The 25,290-nt window shown below is 36.0% G+C and overlaps 1 protein-coding gene across 12 annotated transcripts in view; it reads right to left on the bottom strand.

Annotated features, from left to right (window-relative positions):
* MMS22L (MMS22 like, DNA repair protein) overlaps positions 1-25,290 on the bottom strand; it is a 158,116-nt gene that overhangs the window by 85,398 nt on the left and 47,428 nt on the right. For all 12 annotated transcript variants that reach the window (XM_042986842.1, XM_042986841.1, XM_042986843.1 and 9 more), the window contains 3 exons: positions 16,005-16,181; positions 8,553-8,615; positions 638-757 (listed from right to left, as the gene is read on the bottom strand). In XM_042986842.1, the coding sequence (XP_042842776.1) occupies positions 638-757; positions 8,553-8,615; positions 16,005-16,181 (360 nt within the window). The remainder of the gene's footprint in view (positions 1-637; positions 758-8,552; positions 8,616-16,004; positions 16,182-25,290) is intronic.

The following is a 25,290-nucleotide window of genomic DNA, read 5'->3' on the forward strand; positions in this document are numbered from 1 at the left end:
ATAGTCATATCAGACCTATCCAAAACTATTTAACACGGTAGGAAAAGACCAAGTTTTTTATGTGTTCATACATTTGTTCATTATGTTCCTTTCACCTGAACACTCCATTTCTTCTATGCCTGGAAAATTCTACTCATTCTCCAGTTAAAAAATTACCTCATAAAGCCTTTCACAAGTCTATACACTGGGTCAGATACTCTCTCCTTGGACATTCCACAGTACTGTAACTTCTTCCCCACAATGTCCACTAACCTATAAGCAACTCAAATGCCAAGACTATGTCTTATTCAGAATAGCATTAACTGTTCAATGTGTTGCTAGTAATCAGTAATTGTTAGAAAACATTTATAAATGAGGATTAAAAAGAAATATCTTTCTGGTGCAATTTTGGTTCCTTTGCTTACTTACTCTCACTCTTAAGAGAAAAGAGACAAAATGTTCCATTCCCTTATGTCAATGCTCTATAAACAATGCTTATGAAAGGTAAAACAATATTTTTGAGCTACTCTAATCTACTTGGAAAAATTAATTTTTTAAGAAAAATCTGTAACTTTTCATAATTAAACCATAAAAATATTCCTCAAATATGTACAAATTCTTCAAATTCCTGGAACACATTCATATTTTATTTACTCACCAGGTTCTTACTATAATATTCCCATAGAATGGTGACAATTACAATGTTTGGCTCCCAGAAATCACAAAGCGTCAAACAACAGTGCAGATGCATTCGTAATTGTTCTTCTGGTATACCATCCTAAAAAATAAAATGAAATTGTGGGAAAGTAAAAGGGCTCTGGTAACATGAATATTATTGCTTGATACGCACTGGATAACCTGCTTTTATTTATTTATTTATTTATTTATTTATTTATTTATTTATTTATTTATTTATTTATTTTTTGCTGTTTATTTTTGAGAGAGAGACAGAGCATGAGTGGGGGAGGGGCAGAGAGAGAGGGAGACACAGATTCTGAAGGAGGGTCCAGGCTCTGAGCTGTCAGCACAGAGCCCAATGAGGGGCTTGAACCCACGAATAGTGAGATCATGACCTGAGCAGAAGTCAGACACTCAACTGACTGAGCTACCCACGCACCCCTGGATAACCTGCTTTTAAAAAGAATATGAATACATATCACCAAATCATACCCACTCTCATCTTCAGACCAGAGGTCTAAATCAGGATAGGCTATTCTTCTAAAAATTTGCTTTATGTATTCAGATAATAGAAATTACATAACTCAAAGTGACTTTTAACACAATTATTTAAAAATTAAAGGTGTTTGTGATGGAGTGATTATAATAAGGGGGTATATATAATCTGAATTGCTTAAGGAGGAAAGTTTGGGCATGGAGGAAGACAGAAAATGGAAAAGATCCAATAGTGGTGAGCAGAATGAAAATGAAAAGAAAAATGAAAAAATGTAAAGCATAACCCTGGAAAATGGGTGAAATAAGTAAAAGAAACTCTGCTTAGATGTGAGGATATTAAGAAACTTACAGGACAGGGTGATTACATGCAATAATGTTGGGGTTGCTAATAAAAGTAACATATAGGTATAAAAAAAAAAGTGATCTTGGTGCTAAAACATTCGAAGAATAAAGGGAATCAAACGTGAGCAGATTTTTTTTGGTAAGGCATTAACTCTTAATTAGTAATCCTTTAGAATACACTCAAGCTTCAAGTCCTCCAGGAAACTTACTAACTTCCATACTAACAGAGACCCTTCTTTATGCTCCACAACCTCCTATGCACACCTGCATCATAGCACTTACCTTCTTAAATTTATGTTTGTCTGCTTTCAAGTGTCTGTGAGCTCTCTGAGAATTAGGATAATTTCCCCTGGGTCTAGCACACTGCCTGGTTTGCCAAACAAACTCCATAAATATTTCATGAATAAAACTGAGATCTAGGTTCTTGTGCCTCTTTTTACCAAGTTAACTGTATGGCTTAGGGAAAGATACTTAGCTTCTCTAAGAGACAACTAAGCTCGTTTAACCAAAGAAGGGAAGTTTCTGTCCATCATTAATATTCTTTTGATTTTATTATGAAAATATTAAGCAAGACCTAGGCTCATTCCTGTGGCATACTACTCAGATAAATTAAAGCATACTAAATTCAATATACTTCAAAGATTTATGACTCCAAAACCAACTATAAATACCATTCTATACCTCTTTCCAAAAACAGAAGGGAAAAGAAATTAACATTTAATGCACACTGGATTTGATCAAGATTGCTCTTGGTGACCAGACCAAGATTTGAATAAAATTTGTGAGGCCAGAACCCATGTTCTTTACACTGTGCCCAACCAAGAAGAAATTAAATATGGTGTATTCTGAGAGATTTTTTTTAATTTTTTTAAAAGAATGGAGATAAATTTCCCTTCTTTTCCCTGCTAGTGGCTACAGATTATAATGAAAAAGAAAATACCATTTTCTCCAGTTTTGGCAGGATTGGGTCATCAGTCGAGTAGGACTTAAAAATTTTGTTTAGCTTATAATTAATTACAGCTAGTATTTGTTATAAAATATGTTTTCATTTTATGTATATTCATTTGTTTTGAGCTATTTTCCCTTAGTTAAAAAAAATTTTTTTTTAATGTTTATTTATTTTTGAGAGAAACAAGAGATGAGGGAGGGACAGAGAGAGAGGCAGACAAATTCTGAAGCAGGCTCCAGGCTCTGAGGTGTCAGCACAGAACCCAACACAGGGCTCGAACCCACGGACCATGAAATCATGACCTGAAGTCGGATGTTTAACGGGATGGTTAACCTGAGCCACCCAGGCACTCCTCCCTTAGTTTTTTCTTAAAAATTCCCTTCGAAAATGTGTGTGTGCACATCAGCTGAATTAAGAAGAAAGGATTTGCCTAACTTCAAGCCCAGATAATCAAAGAGATATAAATACAAAATAGGAGAAAAGAAGCAAAGAGATATCTTAGCTCAAATTCATAACGAGAAAACAGAAGATGAAATACAGTGAAGAGTACTGGAAAACTCCTGTGTATATTAATTTCTTCCTACCTTACATTTTCCATCACACACTTATTGGAAAGGGAAAAAAAAAAGAAAACACAAACAAAAATATGGAAATTTGAGATGCTTTCCACAAGTATCATCAAAATAGATCTAGAAACCAAAAACGATTAAACACATAGCAGCAAAAAAGTTTTAAAATAGAAATAATGGTAAAAATAGTTTTATTCAGAATCCAACCAAGTCAAATGCTTTGAGAGAGCACATTGTGAGTAAAACATGTAAGAAGACTCAAATCCCAGCTTTGCCACTTCTTAGTTACCTATATGAACATGGACAAACTCCTTAACCCTATCAGGCCCTGCCATAAACATTAAGTGGAAGAATGTACATTAAGTGCTAAGTACAGTGCTTGCATAGGGATGGCTGTCACTGTGTTGTCTGCAAGAGAGATATATTTTTTTAGGCCAAACTATGATCAAATAATAAATGCAACAGGATCTCAGTATCATACCTTACGCTGATATATTTCATTTCTGTGAGTGCTAAGGTCGAACTCTACCTAAACCAAGAGGTTTGAATAATTACACCTAAATCCATGCCCTCTGAATAAAGAGTTTTAAACAATCCAGGTCTTTGGGCCTCTTTTCTACACAGCCTTACACCTGCCTGTTTGAATCCCAGAGGCTATGCTACTCAGCTTCTGCATTTTTCACAAGACCTATGGATGCTCTGTAGGTCTCTTCTCTGTTGTGTGAGTATGTATAAACTATTCAATGAGAAGGCTACCCCAGAATATTCCGTAGTGTCTGCTTTTGATTTCCTGATTCCATAGTGGCTGCTTTAGTCCTTTTATTTTTTATAACTTTTTTTTTTAAACTTTTATGTATTATTTTTGAGGTAGAGAGAACACACAAGACGGGGAAGGCGGGGGAGGGAGAGAGGGAGACAGAGAGGGAGGGAGGGAGGGAGGGAGGGAGGGAGGGAAAGGGAGAGAGAGAGAGAGAGAGAGAAAGAGAAGGAGACGCAAGCGCGCACGCACGTGCGCGCGCACACACGCGCACACACACACACACACACACACACACACACACACACAGAATCTGAAGCAAACTCCAGGCTCTGAGCTGTCAGGACAGAGCCCGATGTGGGGCTTGAACCCACAAACCAGGAGATCATGACATGAGCTGAAGTCGGAAGCTTAACCGACTGAACCACCCAGGTGCCCCTCTGCTTTAGTCCTTTTATAAAGAATGTCTTCCCATCTTTATTTTGAAATATCAAATTTAGGCATCTTAAATTTGGGTATATACCATACGTGATATTCTTCTACTGAACTAAAAATGAAAACAATTATCTTTTATAGCCAGCATACGTGAAAAGATGCTCAATATCACTGATCATTAGGGAAATGCAAATCAGAACTACAATGAAGTATCACCTCACACCTGTCAGAATGGCTAAAACCAACAACACAAGCAACAATAAGTGTTGGTGAGGATATAGAGTAAAAGGAACCCTCTTACACCATTGGTGGGAATGTAATCTGGTGCAGCCACTCTGTAAAACAGTATGGAGGCTCCTTAAAAATTTAAATACAGAATCACCATATGATCTAGTAACTGAGCTACTCAGTATTTACCCAAAGAATATGAAAATACTTATTTGAAAGGATATATGCAGCCCTATGTTTGTAGCAGCATTATTTACAATAGCCAAATTACATACACAGTCCAAGTGTCCATCGATAGATGAATAAAGATACACACACACACACACACACGCACACTGGAATACTACTCAGCCACAAGAATGAAATTTTGTTATTTGCAATACATGGATGGAGCTAGAGAGTATAATTATAAGCAAAATAAGGCAGTCAGAGACAGAGAAATACCATATGATTTCACTCATATATGAAATTTAAAAAACAGAACAAACAAGGAGAAAAAAAAGACAAGCCAAAAACCAGACTTTAACTATAGAGAACAAATAGTTGGTTACCAGAGGGCAGGTGAGTGGGTGGATGGTAAAATAGGTAAAGGGGATTAAGAGTATACTTACCATGATGAGCTTATCAGTAATATATGGAATTGGTGAATCACTATATTGTACATCTGAAACTAATATAACACTATTTTAACTATACTGGAATTTAAAAAAAAAATTACTCTTGGGGCACTTGGGTGGCTCAGTCAGTTAAGCACCCGACTCTTGGCTTTGGCTTGGGTCATGATCTCATGAGTTCCAGCCCCGTGTCAGGCTCCAAGCTGGCAGTGTGGAGCCTGCTTGGGATTCTCTCTCTGTGCCTCTCTCTCTCTCTCCCTCTCTCAAAATAAGTAAACGTTAAAAAAAAAAAAAAAAAAAATTACTCTGTTTTTTTTTTTAAATAAAAATGGCAATTTAACAATTGAGGGCTCATTTTTTAATGAATAACCTAACTAGAAGAAGTCATCAGAAGAATAAAATTTATTTGCAACCTAAATAATGACTGTTAGTCTGCCTGATTCAATGTATTTTTAGGATTAAAGAAAGTTGAAATTCAATATCCCAGTCAAGATCCTTCTGTCCAAGAAACATAATGATTTTGAATTAGTTACTAGGGGGCGCCTGGGTGGTTCACTCGATTAAGTGTCCAACTTTGGCTCAGGTCATGATCTCGCGGTTTGTGAGTTCAAGCCCCGCACTGGGCTCTGTGCCGACAGTTCAGAGTCTAGAGCCTGCTTCAGATTCTGTGTATGTCTCTCTCTCTCTCTGCCCTTCCCCTGCTCGTACTCTGTCTCTCTTAAAAATAAACATTAAAAAAATTACAAATAAATGAATAATAGAAATAAATTAATTATTAGAAGATTACTGCCCCATATAATTGAGATCTAATTACATTCTGAGTTGTTTTTAGCCTTGGACTCTTCAGGTTCCTTAGCAAATAAAAATATTAGACTTGTTTTGGATATCTTTTTATACCCTTCAACAAACTTTAGTAGAAAATTGTCTCTAGGATGCCAAAAAATGAGGCTTTAAAAAACAGATAGTATAAAACTCAAAATCTTCCTCTTCATTTGAATACAATAATGCCGTTTTAAAGGTAGAACAAATGTTTACTGTCAGCATACACAAATATTAAATAGTACTGCCTCCAAAAAATGGTTAAGGTAAATACTTAACTATTCAATCATACCAATAGAAGCAAAGTTAAACAATAAATGTTCTCTTTACCTATAAAGCTCAATGTCTGTTTCTAGAAAATCCTTTTCTGGCTAGAAAAAGATTTGGAACATTATTTGGTTAATTACAACTACAGTGGCATGCCTACGGATTATATTTGACGACTGCTCTACACGAGGAATGTATGTTTTTTAAATACTGCAAATGGACTCTTTCACTGTTGGAGATAAAGTCAAAGCACACGGGCATGGGCAGATTTTAATTTACCTCAATGGGGGAAAACAGATATAATCAAACTGATAGTTCTATCTGAACATATTATTTATTTTTTATGACCACCTACTGCACCCACAAAATTGATTTCAAGAACTCCAGCAAGTAGTACTGAACTACTTATAAAATCTAATTTGATACAATCAAGGCATGACAAAATTGAAAGATCACTAGAGAAAATGGACTACTTCTTTCTAAATATTATAATGGCTTCTCTCACGGGAAAAATTACTTTGATTTTATGTTACATCTAAATTCCCAGAGAAAGTTTCTTGGAGTCACTAGACTATTTCTATTTCTAGGGTGCCTGACTTCCCACAGTTTGCCCAGGACTTTCCTGGTTTTAGTACTGATCCCAATTCTGGGAAACCACAAGCCAGGCAATTCCTGATGGGCATACTACTTATTTCCAAGAACTACTTATTTATCATCAAAATAAGTTCAGCTAACACCATTAACATACTAGCTATATTGTAAAGATATATTATGCAGTGTCAGAGTAACTTTTATTACATTATGAGTAAGACAGTTCAAAGTTTTTTTTTTTCAAGTAAATGAGTTTCCTTCATTTAAAATCAAAATTATAGTGAGTCATAAATACAAGAAAAAAAGAATTAATTTTCAAGCAACTAAAAAGGGTCTGAGGAGGGTTTTCAATCTCTTAGTCAAAAAGCAAACTTCTTAGTCAAAAAACAATGGAACAGAGATGATGATAAATTCTTTCTCCTGTTTGTCCTAGACCATTATGAGTGTATGGGTATTTATCCATATGACCCTTAGAACCTAAGAAATACTCTGTAATTTAAAACCTACCTGAATAAACCATAAATTCATACAATGTTAGAGCTGAAAGGAAGTTTAAGAGGTTTTAAAGCTGTGTTAAGGCATTAAGACTGGATCAATAGCTAACATAATTAACAATGACCACTTTTTAGTGATCCCCTACATTCTTGAAGTAAAAAAAAAAAAAATGTATATAAGACACTTTCTGAATTACTAAATCAGTATGTTCTCAAAAAGAACGAAGGAGAAAGCCAATTGAAATGACACAAAAAAATAAAAATAAAAACTTTTACAATGGTTGAGGTTATGGTTATTTTGTTTTTCATACAACTATGTATGCACAAGTCTTTGGAATTCTAGTCTAGAATTTTTACTCATTAATTGGAAGACTCATATTATAAACTAAATGTACTTATTGTATGCTTTACCTAAAAAAATTAAGAGTTAATATAGATAAAATGGAAAAGAAAATTTGACACTATTTATATGATTTTCAAAGATATGGCTACAAAATAAATGTGCGTGTATTCATAAGTATGAATGAGTGTGCATGTACGTACATATGATATATATATATCAATCCTGTACTATATTTCTTGTTTATTCCTCAAGATTTTAACAATCTTCATATCCTAACAGAAAAGTAATCTACTACCCAAATTTAAAAATATTCTTTACTAAAATTTCCCCTTAAATTCTTACATAAATAACTTATACTACAAAATTTTAGAGAACTACAATACAGTATGTTTAACGATGTGATGAATAGCACATTTAAAACTATTTTAAAAGGAGGTCAAATCTGACCTCTGGGCCATGAAGCACCACATTAGCGGCTCTGCAGAAAGAAAAATGATAACGTAGGAAATGAGGGCTCAGAAACTAGGACCTTATCAGTTAGAGTAGGATTCGCGCCTGTAAGACAAATTGCTCAGCAAGGCAAGTCACCCTCCTGCTGTGATGAGGATACAGCCGAATTTCCAATGCCACTATCTCCCTCATCGTGTCTCTAGACCTGATACCATACAGTCAAGGAATGGCGTACAGTTTTGAAACATCCACTACTTATCCTGAATACATTTTGTCAAAGTCACCGGCTAGGATAATTTTATTTGTCCTTCAACTGGCAACTCAGTGTTTGAAATAAAAATCTTCAAAGGATACTCATTCATAGGAACTATCTTATGTTGCCCCTTCATTAACAAAGAATGATGATTCCACCTCAGGTTTTTAATAAGTAAACAGAGTTTGTTATTTAAATCATTTTAAGAGTTTTCTCAGTTCTTAAAAAATAAAATCTGTAATGTTAGAAATTTAGCAAAGCCCACAAATTGTCTCATTTGAAAGCATACCTGAACACCGATGGACTTTTTTAGCAGTTCTTCTACAAAATTCCAATTTGATTCCATTTGTCTCTAGAAAGGGAGAATATTGCAGCAAAATTATTGCTCTCAATTATGCATTGAAATTATAGCATAGCAGGCTAGTAGTGAAGTACAAATATCTTCTCTATCATCAGACATCATTACAACTTCTTGAATGTCTAAAATTACTTGGACAGAGTAACTTGACAGACTTGGTAGAAAAAAAAATTGTAACTATTCCAATCCAATATAAACCTTAACAGGACATGTTTTATTAAACAATGGCACTTCTATACAATTATAACTGTTTTAACAAATATTTAAATTTTGCTGTCATATGTAATTTAAGCGGAAAAAAAAAACTTCATGTAGTTTTTGGAGTGTTTTATGCTTTGAGTGTTTTTCCTCATTGTATACTTTACTCACCAGAGATTTTTTTCATTTTATGTATAATAACATCAAGACAATCTATTCTACTAAGCAATTAACTAAACATTTTGTATAGGAAAAAAATGTACACAGTGCTACCTCATTTAATCAATGGTCACTTATCTGGAAGACTCCTCACAATAAGGAAGAAAGCCGAAAAGGACTTTCACAAAGCCAAAATACTTCACAAAAGCTAGGCACTGAAAAAGGCTTTGCTTTCCAAAGGGAAAGCCTGGAGGAACGCTCAGTTCTTAAAGCTCTGGATACATGTATACTAGTCAAAACCAGAAGAAAAGAAAGTGCTTTGGAGAGGAAGCAAATAACAACTAGTTTCTGACAGTGAGTGAAAAAGGTACAAAAGGTAACTGTAACACCTCAAAAAGCAAAGCCAGAACCCTTAAAGAATAGAAGCAAAGAGCCTCATCATACCCTACCATCCCCATCATAATTAATATGTTGTTCAGAAGGATGAACCCAAATGACTCATAAAAGGTTAAAGCATAAAAGGTTAAAGCATGTACAATATTCTTGATTAAAAAAATTTTTTTTTGAAATATTTATTTTTGAAAGACAGAGAGACAGAGCACAAGTGGGGGAGGGGCAGAGAGAGAGGGAGACACAGAATCTGAAGCAGGCTCCTGGCTCTGAGCTGTCAGCACAGAGCCCAATGTAGGGCTCAAACTCATGAGCCAGGAGATCATGACCTAAGCCAAAGCCGGACGCTTAACTGACTGAGCCACCCAGGCGCCCCTGCAATATTCTCGACTTTAAATGACTGGATAATGTTCATGTAAGATGCTCATTACATAAAATTACTAAACAAACATTTCCTTAATAAAGGTACTCAATGACTGTGGTAGCCCCTCTCTAAAATGGCCCCAAATGACCCTGTCTCCTGGTATTCATACACTTATTTAACCCTCCACCCCCACCCCACTGCACACTGTGCCAGGGTTGGTCTGTTATCAAGAGAGCATCAGTACTAATAGGAGTGTTGGTATGTCACTTCCAAGATTAGGTTAGAACACAATGAAGCTTCCATCTTAATGAAAATCTCTTGTTGACTCCGTCAGGGAAAACCATAGTGTGAACAGGCCTGAAGAAGCCTATATGATGAGTAACTAAAGCCTCCTGCCAACATGAGAAAGACTGGAAGTGAGTCCTCCAGCTCTAGTCTTCAGAGACTCAAGCACCTGCTGATAGTTTACTACAAACTCATGAGGGATCCTGGGCCAGAACCATCCAGCTAAGCTCTTACTGTATACCTGAGCCTTAGGAACTGTGTGAGATAATAAATGTTTGCTGTTTTAAGCTGCCAAATTTTGTTTCACAGTAATAAATAACTGATACAATGACTCAGTTATTTTTAGCAAAAAAAAAAAAAAAAAAATTATTGACCTTTTCAGATATATTTATGTAAATAAAGTGAATACAAACCTTTTATGAGGAGAGAATCTGTAGTAAAGAATTTGGCCTTACCCAAAGAGAAAATCTGGCCTTTATCCTTGGCTTCTGGGGAGTAATTTCTAGGCCCTTGGAATGTTGTACCTGATAGGGATATCTTTGTTTGCCGGGGAGCCTAGAGTCATACTGGATAGTCTAACAATGTAATTGAGGGTGGAGGCTGGCCACAGCCCAAAATCAACAATGTGACTTAGGCTAAGGGCTGTGGAGACCTGGAAAGTTGATCTGAAGATTGAGATTAACCGTGTGGGCAATCAATCCATCACATCTATGTAATGGAGCTCCAATAAAAACTGAACACTGCAGCTTAGGCAAGCTCTCCTGGTTGGAAATACTCCCTGCATACTGTCACACACTGATGCCAGGAGACTAAGGTATCTTGACAACATGGGGAGAAAACAACAGGAGCTCCACATTTGGTACTTCTGGACTCTACTATATACTCCTCCCTTAGCTAATTTTAATTTATATTCTTTCTCTGTAATAAACCATAACCATGACTGTAATAGCTTTTAGAGAGTTCTGTAAATCTAAGTAAATTATATGGTTTTGGGCATTCTTGAGCTTGCAATTGGTGTCAGAAACGAGCAGCCTTGGTAACTGGTTCTAAAATTCTCTCAAAAAGGAGACTATTTTGTTTTATAATACTATATGAACACTGTGTTAAGGTCTTTATATTACTTCCTCAAAAAAAAAACCAAAAAACAAAAACTTTCCATTTCACAATTTCCAAACACAATTAAGTCTCAGAGAGGTTATGTATATATACATACAAGTCAGAGCAAGAATTTTGCTCCAAAGCCAGTATTCTTCCCATTTTCTAATAAACCTTCCCTCACCTTTCAGCAATTCCCTTTTATATCACTCTTGACTAAGAAAACATCATCACTAACCCCAAATAAGCAGGGGTTATGACAGGACTACTGTATTTAGCTTTATAGTTTCATAGTGTTAGTGAGTATATTTCAGTGATTCTGTTCTATCAAGGCATTTGAATCACAGGAATTATAGGCAAGTAATGTATTCTTGTCCCGAGAATTTCAACTCTGTGGATCAGTACTGTGGCTATAATCTAAAACAAAAATAAACCATAACTCAGATTAAAGAATGACAACTATATCATGCCCAAATCAAGTCTAAGAGACTGTATCAAAGGACACAGATTTTTTTCTCCACAGCAAAACTGAACTTTGAGCACCTACATTTCTTTTCTACATACTAACTTATACAAAACTTAATCTCTCTGACAGAAAGGAAATATGGGGCGCCTGGGTGGCTCAGTTGATTAAGTGTCCGACTTAGCTCAGGTCATGATCTCACGGTTTGTGAGTTCAAGCCCTGCACTGAGCTCTCTGTCGGTACAGACCCTGCTTCGCATCCTCTGTCCCCCTACCCTCTCTCTCTGCCCCTTCCTTCTCATGCTCTCTCTCTCTCTCTCAAAAATAAATAAACATTAAAAATAAAAAAGAAAGGAAATAGGAAGTCATCAATTTTGGGTTATGTTTTAATATCTCTTATCCCACCATCCAAACTAAGACAACCACTTAAGCTTCAGGACAGGTCATGTCTCTACCACAAATATAAAATAGATACCCCATTCTCCACTTCCAGCAGACAAGGTAACTTGGTGCAGCTCTCACTTTAAGGTTATATTTCAGACTTTTTATCTAGTCACCATTTCAGATGTTTCGAAGATGAGCATCAGCTGGCGTGACATCAGCAGGGAAAGTACTGTTAAACTGATTCCTGCAATGCCCCAAAATATTTCTTCTCTTTAAACTATATTTGCTTTTAAAATAGATGGTGGCAATTGTGAGAAGATAACACACTCTTATCTAGGTTGAAAGAAAAACCTTAAATAGAAACACATGAAACTCTAAAGCCTCTAGTATGAGAGATACCAAATTTTCCTTACAAGCCTACATTAATCAATTGGCAAATTTTGTGATTAAATGCACAGCAAAAGTTTAATCCACAAAAAAGCTTTTAAAATAAAATTAAAAAATGAAGCATATGTGAAACCTATTTACAATGTTAAAATTTTGAGATGCCTGGGTGGCTCAGTCGGTTGGGTGTCCAACTTCAGCTTGGGTCATGATCTCGCGGCTTGTTCAAACCCCACGTTGGGCTCTCTGCTGTCAGTGCAGAGCCTGCTTTGGATCCTCTGTCTCCCCTTCTCTCTGCCCCTCCCCCACTAGCACTGTTTTTCTCTCTCTCTCTCTCAAAAATAAACAAACATTAAAAAAAATTCTTTTTTTAATTAAAAAAATAAAACGTAAAGATCTCATCTTGTGAGTGGAACAAAGCAGGCTTATTAATGCATGGCCATTTTCTATATGGTAGTTGGCTGTGATACTATATCATAAAAAGAAAAAAGAATTCAGAAAATTTTCAAAATTCTGATCAAAATATATCCCAGATCCAAATTAGCATTCTGCATAATCTCTCTGAAAGGATGAGTCAATATACCTTTACATTCATAGATCAGAATGATTACAGGACTTCTGAACCAAATTGAGACACTTGAGAGTAAAAGGAAAATTAACCAGATAGGAGGAGGGGATAATAGGCATAACAGAAACTGTCCATGGCAAACTGGTACACACGGTTTCCATACTGAAGGTCTATTCATGAGAGAAGGCGGTCTTTAGGAGAACCCCAATATCAAATTTATCTAAGTGACAAAGATAGGCTGACATTTAACTACGGTGTACCTCAGTTTTGTTACTTGTAAAATGGATATGTTACTCTCTCACCTACTTCATGTTACTTCACAGATATAAAGGCTGCTTAGTCGCTGTGAAATATTAAACACTTAGCAAATGTGGGGCGCCTGGGTGGTTCAGGAGGTTAAGCATTCAACTCTTTCGGCCCCGGTCACGATCTCAGGATCATGAGATTGAGCCCTGCGTTGGGCTCCGTGTGGAGCTTGGAGATTGCTTAGGATTCTCTCTCTCTCCCTCTCCCTCTGTCCCTCCCCCATTCACGCTTGCTCTAAGTAAATAAATAAAATTTTTAAAAAAACCCACAAAACACTTAGCAAATGCAATATGCTGAAGGCATCACCCCTAATGAAAACTAGTATCAACTAGAGAGCTTGAGGTGTTTTTTTTTTCTCAAAGATATTAAGAAGTCCAGAAATATCTGAAGTTCTTTGAGCACTCATGAATACAGTCCAAGTCTGTTTTACACATATACATATACATTATACATCTCTATTATTTTTATCATATGAAAGGTTCTTTTTCAAATATGATGGCATTTTCCTCTTAAAACCTTCTATATAATTTAAATTAAGATTCTTAAAATATATGTATTTTAGCAAAAGAAAATCATACAGGAACTGCTGACATATTAAAAGACGTAGATTAAGCTATTTTAAACACAGACAATTCAATTACTATCTTGATTCAGGGCTAATAAAAGCATTAATTTCCTATGGAATTCTCTGTATGAAATAGAAGAGTGATTTCAGCAATGCAACTGTACAGTACAACAGTAATAGTAATGATATATATTAACATGGCTAGATTACGTACCACATGTGGGTGTATGTGGAGGTCAACATCAACCACCACTGAAATACACCATTCACTTGCGTAAGTGTTAGCGGCAGTTCCAGCAAGCATTTATAATCTGAAAGCATGCTCCCTGAAGCAAGAGGCAATAAATCTGTTTCATGTACATCCTATCATTGGCACCTATTATTATGATAACCACCTTAATGGTAACTCAAAGGTGCTTTTAACTAATTACTGTTTTTATTTACACCGATTAAAATCAAAAATATGTACTGGGGAATTAAAATGGGAAGAGAAATAAAATGCTGATGTAAAGACATTATTTTATAGGGTAAATTTTTGAGTTACTTTAATGTTCTAGTATTCTAATGGTTAAAAGATGTGAAACATTAACATATTAACTCCACAAAAATACTCAATGAAAGGTCTACTGCAATAATAACGACAATCTGCTATGATTTATGGAGTATTTACTACATATCAGCATGATAAGAACTGATGTACAGAAACAAAGGACATATAATCCTTTTCTCTGGGATGCTCATTCCACTGATCCCTCTCAATAAATTGGTATAATGCTTAAATACGTTAATATTGATCTGTGTGTGAGTTTCTCAGAGAACTTTCTGATTTATTATTTTAATTTATCTTGGGATCTCCTGGAAAGCTTTTTATTATTAGGCGGATCATTTAGAAGACCTTTTGAGGTCCTTTCCATTCCTATGACATAACTGTCAATGCTAACTGACCCTCAGATTCCATGCATGATTTCCGAGCTGACTTTGTTCAGTATTCAAAAAGAAGAAAGTCTGTCAAGGAACAGGTTTCATAAGCAATGATCTCCATACCTGATAGAGGATGAGAACCAAGAAACTTTTTACAAATAAGAATTCCCAAATTCCAAACCAGATCACTAAATCAGGACCTCTAGAGTTGAGATCTGAAAACCTGAATTTTTAAAAACTTCCAGGTAGGTCTGATGGATGATAAGCCAGATTTGGGAACTACTCCCCCCGCCCCCCCCCCTGTAAAAGGTAAATTTTGAAAATCAGACACATTAGCTAAAAGATTCCATATGTTATAGAACTGATGGGCTAATAGAATACTACACTATTCACTTCTGAACATGGAATAATTATACACAAATAGAGCTTCAAATAAATATGTCTACCAGCTAGTTTTATTCACAGGGCTTTTTAAATAACACCAAAAAAAAAAAATGTTTCTAACTAGAAATTAATATAATAAAATCTATTTGAAGTAAACCTCATGGTTGTTTAATAGATTAAGATATCTTTATGAAAAGCTTCCCTAAAGAAGCATTATTCGGAAAGAAATAATTTTACCTAATTATTCACAGAAACTACTAACTCATTACTGGAGACATGTGCTTTCCCTTCATCAATTTTACAGATTTTGGAACTAAAAGGCATTTTCTGAACACTCAATCCCATGATTTTTGGAAGAGGGAACACAGGCTCAGAAAGGTTGAAGTAATTTACTGAAGGTCACACAACTACCTAGTAGCAGAGCCAGGACTGGACTAGATCTCAAGTCTCCTACAAGGTGCTCTACCTTAAACAGTAAAAACATAAAAATTACCATTTTTCAAGATGTTTAGGGAAAGGTCTACCAACTTCTAGATTCAGAAGCTGAATTTTTCCCTGTAGGATTGTGATCTACTTTTATTTTTAATTTGTTTTTTTAATGTTTTATTTATTCTTGAGAGAGAGAGAGAGAGAGAGGGAGAGAGAGAGAAGGGATAGCATGAGCGAGGGAGGGGCAGAGCAAGAGAGGGACACAGAATCCGAAGCAGGCTCCAGGCTCTGAGCTGTCAGCACAGAGCCTGACGTGGGGCTCAAACTCACAAACCATGAGATCATGAGCTGAGCTGAAGTTAGACACCCAACTGACCCACCCAGGCGCCCCTGTGATCTTTTTGTTGTGTTTCTGTGCTCGTTTACTAACGTGTCTACAAAAAATACATATTAATAATATGAGAAAGTTTAAGAAAATAAAATCTTACCATTTCATCTTGTGTTCCATGGCGATCAAACTGGTAAAATGATGCTACATGAGTCATGATCCACCAACTAAAACCTAATGGATCCCTGGGCTGGATTATAGGCACAGAAGGTCGTCTTCGGTCACTCGATTTGTCAAAGAATGTTTTAAGTAGTTTATTCAACCAGTTCCAAAATGACTATACAAAGAGAGGTAATATGATTCAATTACACTAAGAACATAACCTTTGGTTTGGGCTTTTTTCTCCATTTGTATAATAATATATACACATAAAAGAGAAAAAAACCCATGTATGTGAAATTTAAAGAATAAAAATACACAGGTTAAGAATTATTAGAACATGATTAGCACTCTAGAAAGATCCTATGTGTTCCACAATCACATCTTCTGCCATCCAGGGGAAATGATTATCCTGACCTTCATCATAAATCATTCTCTTGTTTTTTAAGTTTTGCCACATAGGCCTATAAGCCTAAATCATATACAGTTTGGCTTCCCATCACCACTTTTTTATCCATGTTTGTATTCTTAAGTGGCCTAATTCTATTCTTTATAACTTGCTTTTCTCAACATCGTGTTTCCGAGATTCATCCATATTGCGTATAGGCCTAGTTCATCAAAGTATTCCAAAATATGACTATATGATGAACCATTTACCTGATACACTGTTGTTGAACATTTGATGAGTTTTAGTAACTTTTTTTTTCTAGTAATTTGTCCATTTCATAAACATTTTCAAGTTATTAGGCATACAGTTAATGACAATATCTCAACTTTTAAAAATATCTGCAAAATCTGGTCATGTTCCTTTTTAAATTTTTAGTATTGACTGTGTAATCATTTCAAGAGAAATTAGCCAATTTTAGTAACTTTTAAAGAACCAATTTTTGGCTGTTTTAGTCTTTTTCTGTTTTGATCTTTGTTATTTTTAATTTTACAAATTTGTGTTAGTTTTATTTGCTACCTTTTACTTTCTTTGGGTTTATTATGCAGGGATTTTTTTTCCCTAACTTCTTGTATGATGAATTATTTTTAAGTTTATTTACTTATTTTGAGAGACAGAGCATGTGTGTGAGTGGGGGAAGGGCAAAGAGGAAGAAAGAATCCCAAGCAAGCTCTGAGCTATCAGACCGGAGCCCCAAATGGGGCTCAATCTCAGGAACCGTGAGATCACAACCTGAGCCAAAATCAAGAGTCAAATGTTTAACTGAGCCATTGAGGCGCCCTATGATGAATTCTTAGCTCATTAATTTTCAGCTTTTCCCCCCTCTAACATCTGTATTTAAAGTTATAAATTTCAGGGCTCTGCAATGGCAGAGGCTGACGGAACTCTCCCTCTCTCTCTAACCCTCCCTACTTGAGAGAGCTCACTCTCTCAAAAATAAATTAAAAAAAAAACAACAACATAAAGTTATACTTTTCCCTCTTTATCTTTAGCTGCAGTCCCAAAGCTTTAATTAGTAGTATGTTAGTTATCATTTACTTCAAAAAATTTTACAGTTCCCATTATATTTTCTTTCACCTATGGGTTAGAAATGTATTTCAATTATTTCTAAGCATATGTGTATTTCTTCTTGTAATTCAATTTTTATTTTCATTTAATACTATGTTCTCAGCCACATAAAAATTTAAATTTGCTTTATCTTCCTGATAAATTGAACCTTTTATCAGTACAAAATGACCTAATGCTCTTATTGGTTTTAAAGTCTAATTTTCTCTAATGCTAGTTTAACATATTACATCTTTTTCTATCAATTCTGAACTCTTCTATAGTTTGTTTTAGCTTATCTCTTATAAACAGCTTACATTCTGTTCTGACAGTATATTTTTTTAAATGAGCATTTAGTAGTCCACTAATGTAATGACTCCTACATTCAGTTTTAAATCTACCATCTTATTCTGTATTTCTATTTGTATACCTATTTTTTCCACAAACACCTCCTTCTTGAGTTCTTTTGGGTTAAATATTTTTTTCCCCCTCCACTAGCTAGTACGTTAGTCTACTTTCTCTTCTTTCAGTGATTACCTTACAAATAACAGCATATAGGCAAATGTCTTGATAAGTTAATACAAATCTTCATTCTCCTCTTAAAATAAGTACCTTAAAATACTCATTATGCCCTATCCAATTTCTACACCAGTATTACTGTGTACTTTAACTATTTCTTAATTCAAACAGATTATATTACTGACTTATACAAAACATTTACTATTTTCTTTGCACTTTATTCCTTCATACATCACACCACCTCTGCCCTGCCCCCAACTCCCCCAATTCAGGCACCATTCTTCTAAAATACCTCTTTTAGAATTCCCTTCAATTCTGTTTCACTGACAGTAGCTTTGTTTCACCTCACCCTTGAAAGATTTCACTGGTGAAAAATTTTAAGTTGACAACTACTTTGCTTTAATACAATGAAAATTAACATTCCCACTGACCTCCACTGCTGTTGAGAAGTCAGCTGATAGTCTAATTGACATTCTTTTGAAAGTAACATTTTTCTGTCTGAATGCTTGTAGCTCTTCTCTTTGTCTTTGATGTTCTGCAGTTTCACTATGATGTATCTAGGTCTGTTTTTTTTTTTTTTTTTTTTAATCCTAACTGGAATTGATTTTCTTTTTTTTTTTTTTTTTTAAACATTTATTTATTTTTGAGACAGAGAGAGACAGAGTGTGAACAGGGGAGGGGCAGAGAGAGAGGGAGACACAGAATCTGAAACAGGCTCCAGGCTCTGAGCTGTCAGCACAGAGCCCAACGCGGGGCTGGAACTCATGGATCGTGAGATCATGACCCGAGCCCTAGTCGGATGCTTAACCGACCGAGCCACCCAGGAGCCCCTGGAATTGATTTTCTTAATGCAATAGCTTTTCTTAACTATGGAAAATTTTCTGTCATTTTCTCTTCAAGTATTTTCTCTGTTCCCTTTCTACTTCTTTGGAGCTACAATTAAAAGCATTATCATATCCCCTCTATTCTCACATGCTGCATGTAGCCACCAGGTCTCTTCTATTTCCTATAATCCATAATAGTTCTTCAGTTATTATCTTTCCTGACCTTGACATTTTTGAGGAGTACAGGTCCATTATTTAGATTTAACTTAAGTTTCTTCATAATTAGATTCACATTATATATTTTTGGCAAGAATACCAAAGACACATTTTTCTTCTTTAAGTGCATCACATCACACTGAAGGTACATAATATCCATTTGTCCTATTATTGGTTAACTTTGGTCATGTGGGTAAGGTGGTATCTGCCAGATTTTCTAAACTGTAAAGTTATTGCTCCCTTTGTAACTGATAGTGTAGATACTTATCCAGCTGTAAAAATACTGTTTTTCGTCATACTTCTGGCAGCCATTGAGGATTCTTGCCTGAAACAGTTACTAAGGAAGTTGTCAACTGGTGATTTTCTAATTCAATCACCAACATCTACATTTATTAGGAGGAGTTTCCCTTCTCTCCATTTATTTTTCATTTATACCAGTATGAATCCATAAAGTCTTACTGTATAGATTACAATCCTTTGCTGTCATTTGTTTTGTTCCTCAAATTATCCCAGGTTTAGAGTGTGGGAGATCTTCATGTTGGCTCTTTTGTCCTTCAGAGGTGTCTTCTTTATTTTCTGAGTACCTCCTTAGTTTCTGGTACAAAATGTTCCAGGTTCATTTTTTTCTTTTCATGCCCCAGCCTGGAAGACCAGTCATTTGCCAAAGGAACTTTGTTTCTTGTCACTGGAGGTTGGTCTTCAAAACCAAGACATTGCAGTTTCCTGTTACTCAAATACCATCGTTTGTAGGCCCACCTATTGGATAAGGTAGGAAATGCATGTATGCACATGTCCATGTGTGTGTGCACGCACGCACACACACACACTCCTAGTTCTGATGATTAAAAACCATTATTTCATACTGATACCTCAAATTCTATTCCTACACATTATCTTTCACTCTACCTTTCCCTGTTTTCATATTTGTAACTCAATTTTCCAAAAGTGGCAAAGTTGGCTCTTAATCACCCATAATATATTAATTTGCTCAGTCCTAGAACCCAAATAAAGATTTAAAATTGCTAACTCATATATAGCACTGTAAGACAAATCTACAAACGAGTCCAGTATTTGCAGTTCATTACAATTCTTCTGTCTTTAGCCTTAGAGCACATTGTCAAAATAGTGCACTCCAAATTGTCTAGGTCAGTCCTCCCCCCCCCATCACTTCTCCCATGTGTTACTCACTTATAATACAGTTCGATTTAGGTGTTTCTCTTTATGTTCCAATGAATCCCTCTTCCACGCACCTTGATTTATTTCTGGAGCATGTTCAAGTTTAGCACAGTTCTAAAATCATAACAACACATTCAAACCCTTCCACTGCATTGTCCCTCACCAATCTCCCATTCCTACCCACCGATTTCATAGTTCTGATTTGTCTTTCCAGTATTTATCTGTGCACAACTAATCATATGCATTTACTATTTTCCCCATCTTCATACACAGAAGGTAGCATCCTATAAATATTCTTCTGCACTTTGCTTATGTAACAATAAATCCTGGAAATCAAATGCTTCAGATATTTTATTCAGTCTATTGAACACAGTACTCCAATGTGCTGATATACCATGGTTGGTTCAACTAGTCTGTGTATGGGCCGTTAGGTAGTTTCTCATATTATGCTTTTATAAACAATGCACTAAAGAGCCTGATGCATATGCATTTTTTCTGAATTGCTAGACGTATATACCAAAAATAAACTCCTAGAAGTGGGATTGCCAGGGTGAAAGTTATAAAATCCTTGGCCCATACATTTTGAATCTTTGTGGGGTTTTGGGTGTTTTTTTTTTCTTTTTGTTTTTGGTATTAATGATGTTTTTATTTCACAGAATATTTCTTTAACAATCTTTCTGTGACACTTAAACGTGACAACATACATAAATTTATGCATATATGTGGTAGCTAAAATATAATTTGTACTGGTCAGAAACGCTATGATATTGCACATGGTACAACACCGGTGTCCCCTGCCTCATTCATGGCAATTTGGGGAGTACACATAAACTATATTTAGGTCTATTTCCCCAAAGAGGAGTGAATTAATTCAGCTATTTCTTTTCTTTCTTAAATATGCACTTTCTTACATAATTGTGTGGTAGGAAAAAACATGAGTTGTAGCACCAAATAAATCTGCATTTGAAGTCCAGTTTATCATATTCTGTTATTTGAACAGTTTACTTAACCTCACACCCATTCTACTTTCTGGCACATAAGAAATATCACTCAAGGATTATTTATTAGCTTTCCTTCTGTGAAACTGAAATCTAATTGACGTTTACTAGATAATGAGAGTTGGGTTTTCAGGAAAACAGTCATACAGATAGATCTACAAAAGCTGTGTGTTTAGAATATTTCCTGGAACACAATTATGTCCTTGATCAAATTAGTTTATTTCCATTCTTGGAATTCCCACATAATTTGAGGTGTATGTGAATTTGCAAACCTTCCTGAGCCTCCATGAGGGTTCCTTAATTGCTTTATACACTGTCCCCTTGGGAAACATCATCCTGTTGGCTTCACAAAGGTCAGCAGGAGCACAGGCAGATTTGAAAATAACTTAAAAGCCCTGAACTGCCTCTCCCCTTTAGATAATTTCCTTAGAACATTAGTTCTTTGAACACAGACCTGATTGCAGAAAATGTCTCTTCCTCAGCAAGAAAACTCCAAATCCCATTCAATCTTCACCTACCACATTCCAGGGATGGGGGTGGGGGGGATGCCAGGGGGTAGGGAGAAGGAATTAAATACTTTACGGAAAAATGTTAGTGTGTATACGCATGCGCACATACGCATGATTTCTTCTTTTAAAAACATAATCAGGGGGGCGCCTGGGTGGCTCAGTAAGTTAAGCGTCTGACTCTTGGTTTCAGCTCAGGTCATGATCTCACGGTTAGCGACTCTGAACCCCACAACAGGCTCCATGATGACAGCTAGGCACCTGCTTGGGATTCTCTCTCTCCTTCTCCCTTGCTTGCACTCTTACACTCCCTCTCTCAAATAAACAAAAAAAGTTTAAAAATGTAAACATAATGAGGGTATTGTATAAATTAATGTTGTCACATCGTAAAGTTTAAAAATCTCTGTACAACATGAAGAAAGAAAAAAAGTCTCTGCCTTCAGCAGTCTGGAAAGCTGTTAAGAACAGGCCCTGTGTGGAGCTTAGACTGCTGTCAACATTCAGGGAATGATCATGTCTTCTGTGATATCATTAACTCCCAGGTGGATGAGGAAGGGAAGCAGCCCTGTTCTTGAAATTTTCAATTGCTTTTTCTGTTTTTCTTTCTTGGTTTATCCACATCCATCTTGGTCCCCAAAGACACTGCATGTCAGATAGTACAAGGAATAATTTTCAACTAGCTTCTTTGCTGTCTTAGAAGAAACTTTTTGCTGTTTTGTTTCCTTTGGGTTTGGTCACTTTTTCTTGGTCTTGAGCTTTCTATCAAGGGAGTGAGTATGTCATAGTTCCAGTCCATATAATCTCTGTAGAGTGAAAGATGGGACCTACAACACTTTTCTCTAAGCTGAAGGCTTGCTCTGTTGTGGCATATTGTTTATTCATTATGGAGGCTGAAGTCCAAGATCAGGGGTCCTTCTCTAGACAGCAGACTTCTGGCTGTGTCCTCACAAGGAGGAAGGCTCTTTGAGTCTTTTAAGATGTTCCATTGTTACCTTCTGTTGTTTTTGAAAAGCCTAGTGCAGGTCAGATTACTTTGCTCTTTTAAGTTATTTGGTCTTTTTGCCTAGAAAATTTGAGGATTTCCTATAGGACCTAAAGTCATGTTTGAAATCAAACAGTTTTAGTATGATATGTCTTGGGATGAATTATTTGGAGTTAATCTTACCAGTTACCTGGTAGGCCCCTTCAATATGTAGAATTAGCTCTTCTTTTTTTCCCCCAATAACTGTTTTCTTGGATAACAGTGTTGAGTGTTAGCTACACCCTATTGTTCTGTTTTCTTCTTTAAAGACTCCATTTACACATATGGCTATTTCCTTTTTGCTTTCCTTCCATTTCAGCTATTTTCAACGTTTTTTTTTTTTTTTTTTTTTTTTATTTTTGGGACAGAGAGAGACAGAGCATGAACGGGGGAGGGGCAGAGAGAGAGGGAGACACAGAATCGGAAACAGGCTCCAGGCTCCGAGCCATCAGCCCAGAGCCTGACGCGGGGCTCGAACTCACGGACCGTGAGATCGTGACCTGGCTGAAGTCGGACGCTCAACCGACTGCGCCACCCAGGCGCCCCATTTCAGCTATTTTCTAATTCTTTATATTCCTTGGATGTTTTCTGCCTTTCTTTCATATCCCTGATTAAATTTTCATTTGAGTGTATTTTTCTTGGGCACCTTGTAATTTAGTCAACTCTAAATTTATTTTTTCTTTCATTTCTCTCCTGCATTCAATTTATTCTTTTCATTCATTTCTGGCTTTTACTCTACTTCTTTTTAACACCTGAGTATCTTATGCAGGGTGTTTTTTTTTGTTTTTTTTTTTGTTTTGTTTTTTTATAGCTCCAAATGTTTGTCTATTTAATCCAGTTTGGATTAAAATTAAAATTTCCTTCTGCTTCAGGGGTGCCTGGGTGGCTCAGTTGGTTAAGCGTCTGGCTCAGGTTATGATCTCACAGTTCGTGGGTTCCAGCTCTACTTCAGGGTTAGCTCTGTGCTAACACCTCAGAGCCTGGAGCCTGCTTTGGATTCTATGTCTCCCTCTCTCTCTCTCTCTCTCTCTCTGCCCCTCCCCTGCTCACGTGCTCTCTCTCTCTCTCAAAAATAAACATTAAAAAATTTCCTTCTGATTCAGTTGTTTCTTGTGCAAAGGGTGTATCAGCTAAAGTTTTTCAATGCTGTTTTCTAGTAGTAACTTTATAAAGACTTGTACCAAAGTTTCCTTTTCCTTTCTTTCATTTAGTAAATTTGGACTTTAAAAGATTTCCAGTCCAGTGGAGGCCTCTTTTGTCAATGTACCAAAGTCCCATTTCTTTCCTGAATTTCCTTTTTCTTTTTTGGTGGTGACATTGGTAGGAGACTGGGTATGAGAACTTTGATTTTGTTTTTTCTTTTCTTTTACAAGATCATTTTGTTTTTACTTCCTATACCTTTCACCACCCAATCACCAAGACTATCATTCCTTTTTTGCCTTTTTATTCTCCAGAATCCTACCTTCAAAGACTACCTACTCATGTCATGTACACACTTTCATGTTCTATCCGATATAGTCAGTTCTCTGACGTACAAGGAAGGTCAGAAAGGTCAGAATGACCAACTTTCTCAGTATATTCACAACCTGGCAATGGTTTTATCTGATGACTGATGTCACCTATCTGATGACTACTGCTAGCTCCCTTCTTCTCTTCTCCAAGTTGTTTTGCAGACTGCCCTTGCTTCCTATAAAGTTTTATGGTAGAGCTTTGGTGGTTTTTACCTTTAACTTAAAACCCTTTTATCACTCCTATCCTGTAGTTAAGCTATCAACATGTTGGTGTGGTTTTATTTGTTCTTGCTGTTCTATATTTTGGGGGAGTTACTTGGGAAGATTTAGGTGTAAGCATTCACCCAATGTCCATGGCTGCTTAGAAGTCACTGGTTGAAATTTTTACTACAATCCAGGCAACACCAACTCAGGCTATAAACCTGAGGGCTGGCTTGCAATAACAAATACACTGAAGCAATTTCAAACTGCAAAATATTAGAGTAAAGGGCTATTTTCCTTATAAATTTAGTTGAGGTCCTAGTTCCTCTTTTGGGGGGCCCAGAACTAAGGGCAGCTAGTGTGTTAGTAGGGTACCAACTTGGGTCGACTCTGACTTTGTCTTCTTGTACCTTCTACGTACAAAAGCTAATGTTCAAGTTTACACAATTTAGCAACTGTCTATAAGGTCATGGGGCAGCTTCAGTCTTCAGCTGACGTGAGTTCCCATCTACATTCAGTATTTGGCCTCAGGACTTCTCACTTTCTACAAGCTCACTAAAACATGCAAATGTTTATTGTATGATGATACCCAGTATGATAAGATTATTTTTTCAGCAGGAAGGTTAAAATGTCTTACTATTAGGCATGGCAAATTTGAACCTGAATTTAAAAATAAAATAGCCTTCAAAATCTGTGAATGATATCAATTACTTTTTACTTGTACTACAAAAAATTAAATGCCTTCAGATTTTCATTATTTTAAGACAAGTAAGTCTGGTTACTATATAAAATGAATAACATATAAATAATTTAGGTCAAACAATAA

Source organism: Panthera tigris, chromosome B2, assembly GCF_018350195.1.
Source record: "Panthera tigris isolate Pti1 chromosome B2, P.tigris_Pti1_mat1.1, whole genome shotgun sequence".
NCBI classification, from domain to species: Eukaryota; Metazoa; Chordata; class Mammalia; order Carnivora; family Felidae; genus Panthera; species Panthera tigris.